This window comes from Mesoplodon mirus, assembly GCF_964341445.2.
Source record: "Mesoplodon mirus genome assembly, chromosome: 8".
Classification (NCBI taxonomy): Eukaryota; Metazoa; Chordata; class Mammalia; order Artiodactyla; family Ziphiidae; genus Mesoplodon; species Mesoplodon mirus.
Window position 1 is genome coordinate 78962194 of NC_138984.1, and position 7931 is coordinate 78970124.

General features: G+C 40.3%; 1 protein-coding gene across 2 annotated transcripts in view; it reads right to left on the minus strand.

Moving 5' to 3' along the window:
* FIGN (fidgetin, microtubule severing factor) overlaps positions 1 to 5516 on the minus strand; it is a 121280-nt gene extending 115764 nt beyond the window's left edge. Inside the window, exons 1-2 of one of the 2 annotated variants that reach the window (XM_082629888.1) lie at positions 4822 to 5516; positions 3879 to 4048 (exon numbers count right to left, since the gene is read on the minus strand). In XM_082629888.1, the coding sequence (XP_082486014.1) occupies positions 3879 to 3903 (25 nt within the window). In that variant the 5' untranslated portion in view covers positions 3904 to 4048; positions 4822 to 5516. The remainder of the gene's footprint in view (positions 1 to 3878; positions 4049 to 4821) is intronic. The other variant, XM_082629889.1, reaches the window with a different exon arrangement.
* Between the last annotated feature and the right edge of the window lie 2415 nt (positions 5517 to 7931).

A 7931-nucleotide genomic window follows, 5' to 3' on the forward strand; every position in this document is an offset into this window, starting at 1 on the left:
CATAAAAGCCTGCAATTGTTTCAAATACACCTAGCAATTCTGCTGATTTTGGACCATTAAAACTGATTACTTAATTAGGCAATCATTCAAGGCATCCAAACACTCACAGCTCAAAACAGGGAATTATTAGCATAGCCGACTTCACCTTGAGATGAAAATTCTGAAAAATGTTGCAGACACTTAAACTTTCAGGATCTGTCCCCATGCGTAAACTAAGCAAAATATTAAATTCTAAAAGGTGACATGCCAAAACTCAGGAAAAAAAGAATTTACCTATAATGATACTGCTCATCTGTTTTTTTTTCAGGTGGCTAATATTTTAAACTACCTTAGAAATGTCAAGTTATAATACAGATGGTCTCTAGATTCTTGGAAGTACTACTCCCTTTCTCCCCTCTGGTCACACTCTTGTACTAGCTAAAAGTAATTAACAAAAATTTTGCTCTCCTGTATGCCTATCAGAAGTACCAGCCTCCAAAGTTCCTGCCTGACATGAATAAAAACAATAGAAAGATTTTCTATTTATGGTAAAAAAAAAAAAAAAAAAAAAGTACTGGAAACTCAACCGCAGGAGTCTTTAATATAACTGAGGAAAAAACTCTGTTTTCACTCAGAGACATTTTTAAGAATTTCACTGATTTGGTGCAGTCAGGAAAAAGAAAAATATTCCATTTTCAAAAAAGACGGTTCCTGAAATAATTCTGAAGTGACCCTATAAACTGTCTTTTTAGGAGAAGAAAAAAGAAAGTCAACTCACACATACAGCTTCCAAACAGAAGTCTTACCCTCTTCCAGGAAAACAACAATGAGACTTTATTACCCTGCTATGATTCTTTCATTTCAGACATGATTAATTAGCAAGTATTATACTTCCCAAAACTCCCACCACACTCTTTGTGATCCATCAGCCTAGTTGTTGATAGACCCATGTGAAATAGCAAGTAGCCACCAGCAGTAAAAGACAAGTACCCAAAAACTCTATTTCAAAGAAGGAACACCTCTCTCCTAGCTTTGCCTCCCAAAATGAAACAAGCTGCTTTTAACTGCTTTCACGAAAAAAAAAATTTTTTTAAGTTGGTCATTTTCTTAATAATACCATTTAAAATTCGAATAATGCATGCAACATATTCAGTATTTAAGAATACATGGCATATTTAATCTGCTACCTACCTAAATTTTTAAGCTGAAATTCTGAAAGACTTGTGAGTTCCTATAGTTTATATTGATAATGATCCACACGCACAGTTAATAAACAATAAAGATGATGTGAGCAAGCATGTTTTGGGAAATGGTTTTCATAGGAAAAAATGTTTCTTCCCCCACTAAAAGCTCTTATGTCACACATATAATGAAGATGCGAAACAGAAAAACAGGACTAAAAGGCAACACGAAGAGAAGAGAGGCACTCTACAATCTGAGTGAATGAAAACTCTGATTCTCTGTATATTGTTCTAAAACAGTTTCAAAATAATTTTCCCTTTAAAACAATCATTTTCAAAATGTCCATGTGAACCAAGAATCCGGCCATAACTGAATGTACTATAAATATGTATTTGAACAACTGTCAATTTATAAAGGCTGGGGCTTCCTCTTAAGCCTTTCAACTGTTAGGTCCAAAAAACTTCACACATAGTACAATACTAATAAATAGATCTTGTTGGTCCCAGGAAACATTTTTTAAAATCTATTCTGGTCAAAATATCCTTGCTTTTTTTTCCCGTTGTATTAAATTTAGGATCAAAAACATCAAAGCAGCTTCCACCTCAGACCTAACTTTTAGAGGATCAATGTGACAAGGCAGTCCCTGATAGATGTTTCTCTTGATAAACGACTTGTTCAAAAGAGACATTGTAGCTTTCATTTCCTGACCACAACACACTTTTAATTTGCAACAGCAGAGCTGCCAGAGTGTGAACCCTTGTCCACTTTCCAGCCTTTTAGGTTTGTAGCTCTGGTTCCTATAGGCCACACATTTGAGACAAACAAAATCTAAAAATAATCAGAGTAACAGAATTACAAAACAGGAGCCACTTATGCCACTCTATACATATGCACAAGTGTCTACTTTATAGATTATATATAAACTTTGTCTCTGCAGAATTCTAGTGTATAAAAACAAGCTTCCTGAATGAATATCACTTGCACAACTGGTCATTTAAACACAGAGGGAAATAAATTATGTGACTATTATTTAATAGTAAGCAGAGACTGGGGGGGTAATTTATACACTTAAATCTGCTGTTAAATGTCGTGAATTATATGATTGCCTACCCCAACGTGTTTTTTACATATTACTGCAATAATTACTATTACTACTACCCAGAAATCACATTTAAGTATCAATACGGTGAACAGTCAAACCATCCAATTTCTGTTCTCAGCACATTGTCCGAGCTCCGATTTAAAATTTATAAATGTAATATCCTCCTCATCACAGGCAGCAGCCCAATCTGCTCTGAATATATATTACAGCTTTAACATCACAGAGGGAAATCGCCCATCTGGCAATCCCATTCGCTCCAACAGCTCCGGGGGAAAAAAGCTGTGCTCTCTCCTCCTTAAAACATTTCTCAGGGCAAATTATGTGCATCTAAAATAAACAGTCTTCTTATTGATCGCTTCAAAGTCAACAAGTTCCAAATGCAAAATTCAATCAAATCCTTCCTATCATGTAAGAGCGGTGTGTGTTTAGCTCAACAGTCACCAGAGTCCAACCAGAAGTGTCTGTCGCGCATCGGCTCTTAGAGTCCCTTTCCTTGTATTCACATTTGTGTTATGAGAGAGCAGTAACCACGGCCACATTACAGACCCCTGGCAGCTATCCCCACTGCTATTTCTTTCTTTCATATTCTCCCTTTCCTCCTTTCTCTCTTTTCAGGGTGAATGCATGGTGGTGGGGTATATGTAACAAAAACAAAAACAAAAAATTTTTTAAAGTGGACACATATCCTTTGGTTATGCAAAATACTTTTTAACATCTTTTTGTTGTTGCTTCCTCCTAGTCTTAATTGAATATCACAAAGTGTACACACGGTCACAACAGCTATTGAAAACCCCCTCTCACTCCATTTATCTGACCTCTTTTTTTTTTTTTTTTTTTTGGTAAAGAAAGAGGAAAGAGAGATTTCAAACAAAGTCAATTTCAGTGCCTGCTTATTTAATTCTGTCACAGGTTAAAAGTAAAAAGCACTGACAGGCAGACAAGTGAATGGCAAGGAAAAAAACAAAACAAAACCCTACCACTGTTCCTTAAAAGGCATTCAGGACTTTAAGCAATCAAAATACATTTTTTTATTTTCATGTAAAAGATATCCCTTCACTCACCCACCCCCCCCCAAAAAAAAAAACACACTCAGAAGAAGTGATTACTCCACAAAGTGCAATCATTGAGAGAGCAGAGAGTCAAATTGCATTAATAGATTGAGAAAAAAAAATTTCATCCACTTCTCTGTGTGTACATATATACATACACTTTCATTAGTAAGCAGTCTTTCCCCGCACTCCCGCCCTCTCCCCTCTCCACCCAGCCCCCTCCCCAAAAAAACTGCACACTGAGTTTAACTAATTTACATACCATTTGACTTCAGCGGTTATATAGTGCATTACTAGTAACATGCAACTTTGGGATTACAGCTAAAACCGATAAAGGTGGACTCTAGCAATCTATTAATCAAAACTGAAATATACAAACAAGCGATAGCAAAAGCAAACAAGCATTTTGACAGATTAAAATATACATTATACATATATATATTTTAAAAGGAATTATATATCATGAGCAGCTCCTTCCCAAGCAGAGTCTTCAGTGGTTTTATCATGCTATTTAATTTGTCTTTCCTATTTAGATGCAAAGGAAGTAAATTCCAAAACTGACATACCATAAACACTGGTGCTACTGATCATTTCTTGCTGGCAGCACAAAAAGCTGAATTGGATTTCTCACAAGCAGGAATTCCAAAGGTTGCTTTTCATTAAAGCCACTTTTCCTCTCAGCTATCAAATGTCACTGCCTTGAAACGTGGGCCCTTTCGTCAGGTATTCATTTAACCTACATGCATATAATTAAGGGGGAAAGCAACATCAACAAAAAGGGGATCTCAGATCACAGGAGAAGAAAGAAAGGAAAAAAAGCACATGACCAGGAATGCAAGTCCATGTCAATTTCACTCACTCCCATTGAAACTAACAAGAGCTCCGGGGAGGACGGTAATAGGATCAGTGGATTGTATATACCATTAAATTATACATCTTTCTCTCCCGTTCCTTGCCAACAATACGCCCACCACGCTGTACCCCCTCCAAGATGATGTGCTTACATTTTTCTGCAACCGATCTTCTGACATATTCACGTTCCTCCAGCCACGAGATTGTAATTTAACCTCAACTTTTTGTGTGTGCAAGATTCTTATTTACACTTCTTATTTACTTAGAAGTTAGTTCCCGAAGAAAGTCTAGCCCCACCCTATGGCTCCGCTTTCTTATTTTTTATCTTTGAAGTAAAAAAGATAGTAATAAATAAGCCCAATATAGCGGAAAACGAGATTCTTGCAATCGCGAACTCTTAATCCCACACTATTGTTACAATGATTAAGCAGCAAAAATATGCATTATAATGTTTCGGGGCTACTTTGTACAGAGAAATTAGACAGCAGGTTGGCGTACAGAATAGAAACGAGTGCAAATTAAATTTAATGTTTACGGCACAACTCGAAGATCTCTTTTCATTACGGTCTTGGATTTATTTATATTCTTTAAAAATTAAACAAACAAAAACAAAAACAAATTTAAACAGCTGGTGGAAAACTACGAAGCTCCTCTTACCTGAACGCGCGGAGCGAAAACCCGATAGGTTAGCGTAGCATCGATCCGATGTGTTTGCTGATGAATGGAAGCTAGGGTTAAGTGAAGGTGCCTATGATTTGAAATCATTCCAAGTTTTTGAAGGGAAGACGGACTGCAGCCTCTGCCATGTTGGAATTTCAAACCCAAAACAGCTGCTTGGAAGGAGCCAGCATGCCAGAGGCTGGGCGCAGGCGCAGAGCGCCGCCGAGCCAAATTCAAATCACTTTCACACTAAGAGCCAAAGATCAGTTTTCAAAGGAGAGAGGGAGAAAGAGACGGAGGCTGCCGTGAGGGAGAGAAGACGGGAGGCAGTGGCGAGAGGCGGGCAGTGGAGAGAGACGGGCAGCGGCAGGACCGGGAGGGAGAGGGAGAGGCGCACGGAGCCCGCGGAGCTGGAGGGGGAGAAAGGAGGCGGGAGGCGAGCGGCGAGCGAGCTAGAGACGCGCCAGAGATTCATGGGCAGGGAGGGCTCAATGGCCGCGCCGCGCCGGCCGGCCGGCCGCTCGGGTCATGTTACACGGCCCGGGCCGCGGCGGCCGCCCAGCCTCGCCAACGCGCTCACGCGGCCCGGAGGGGGCCCCGAGGTCATGATTACAAGCGCGGGGACCGGGAGCTCTGCCGGCCCGCACTCTCAGGCGGCCCAACCTGGGGAAAGGGGAGCGACGCCTCGGGGGGGAAGGGGCCTTTCTTTCCCACGCGTGACCGGCCGGCCCTGGCGCTCCTAACCCACCTTAAAGGGCTCTCCGGCACGCCGCCCCTCCCCGCCCGCTCCAGGCCCTCTCGACAGCTGCGGCCGGTTCAGCCTTCCCCACCCCCAAGACTCGCGCACAGGACGGATCTGGCCCCGAGAGCCGGGACCTCGCCCGTACTCTCCCCTGGGCCCCCAGCACCAGCCAGAAAATGACTTTATCTGCCAAGAGGAGGCAACTTCGGGGCCGGCGGGGGGGGGGGGGAATCCGAATTAACCCAGCTCCCCTCCCCCGCTGCCCTGTGAATCAATAAAATCCGGAGTGGCTAGGTGTGCGGTCCACTCTTCCGCTCTCTGGCTCCCCTCCCTACCTCCCCCAGGCGGCTCGGGCAGGGGAAAGCAGCGCCCGGGGGCCCCTGGTGCGGGCGGCTGGTGCGCAGGCACAGACGTTAGGCTTCTGTTTTCCCAACCCCCTTCTATGGAGCAATCTAGGGACCCAGGAGTGGGAAGAGAGTAGGGGCTTTGTGGCGCTGGGAGCTGAAGAAGAATGAAATGTGCAGTTGAGTGTGTTGCTGCATCCCAGGGAGCGGTGCAGTGCTGATTGTCTGTTGCTGAGATAGCCTTTTGTTCGGAACATAAGGTTTAAGAAACACGCACACGTTTTCTGGGGTCTCTTGTTAGATGTAAATGTGCTGCATCCAGACGCTTACTATGCAGTGTAAGCTCAGTTGGTTTACTAATCACCCCGCCCCACCCCCAAACAACCAGAATCATTTGAATGGGAACCTCATTCAGACTTCTAGGCTGCGAGTATTGCCTTCAACCTATTTCATTCTAGACTAGCCAACCATCCAACTGAGATAATAAAGCAAAACAATAACATTTGATCATGATGTCTACGAGATAATGTGCCCGGCAAAGTTCTTTGGAAATTGTAATGAGAAAGAGAGTGAGTGAGGTAATAATTTCTCTTCGTTTACATTAAATAGGACTTTAATAGATAAATGGTAAGTTTATACTCTGGCCTGGTGGACATCCGGTCCTCTATATTTCAAATAAGCTAAGAATGAAAGAGACAAATTAAATATTGGACCAGGAGCCCATCAAGCTGAAATGTTATCTGTGAAGGCTGGAACTGAAAATATACTTGTTTAGGGCCGACCCTCCTCATAACGAACGGTATTCACATTTCCCCCCGCTTCTCAGCTATAGATTTAATAGACTAAATTACAGCTCTCCAGATGATGAAATGCAGCTTTTAAAATATACCAACTATATACTGCGAAATTAATTTCATTCTCCTTCTGTGATTTCCTTACCTTACGGATAGCTATTGAATGGATGCATTTAGCTAACACAAGAGAAAGAAAAATGATTTTAGTTAAATCTAAGTAGATGACAGAATTTAAAAGACGAGAAAAGGTGATTCAAAATCTTACTAAATATTTCTAGGGAATGAAATCTCTATTTGGAATAGATTTGACCTTTCTGTGCTTTTTTTTAAAAAAAAAACAGGCTTCAAAATACAACAGAAGAACTTTATTCTGATCTAACAGAGAACACTGAAACCCCTTTAGTTATATTTTACAAGATAGCTTTGAAAATGATATTATGAGAAGTTGCCCATTGGATTTCACCACAAAGGAATAAGTGTAGGAAAGTATCTATGGGTCACTGTTGGATTGAGTACAGATGAATTAAACAACAACAACTGTGAAGAATTTATAATTTCAGTTATTGCCCATGTGGAGAATGCTGATGAGAAGTCCTCTGTGCAATTCAAGCAAAACTGCTCTGTCCTTGTTTGTTAAAAAAAAAAAAGTTCAAAGCTCATCAACCTTTAACACTAAATTCCTAGTACTGAATTTACAGTTCCTCATATAAACCAAAATACTGAATAAAATAGAAATAATGGAACGACCACTTGAGTAAAAAACAATGTATTTTGATGATCGACTTAAAGAAATTCATTTTCAATATTTACAACAAAATAAGCCTTACTTTTAAAAAGGGGCAGGAAAAGTGTGGTTCCCAGAAGTTTATTAATAGATAAGTAGTACTTTTTTCAATTCTCTTATACATTCATTTCAAAGACAGATTATAAAATCCATTGTTCAACATACAAATGAACATAATTAACTTGGAAACAAAGAATGGGAATCTATTTAAAAGAGCACTGCTTGTATTTACACAGAGTTTCCAAAGTGTCCAAAATTACATATACTCCCAGGAAAAAAAGGCTTATATAATAAAATATTATGGGATTTGCACGACTAATAAAATCCACAGTGGAGTTTGTCATCCCACTATTTCTAGCTTTCTTTCTTTCTTTCTTTTTAGGTATGTATAAAGCTTGTTTTTCTTCAATTACATTTTGCAGAGGAATATGAAACTTTGTTTT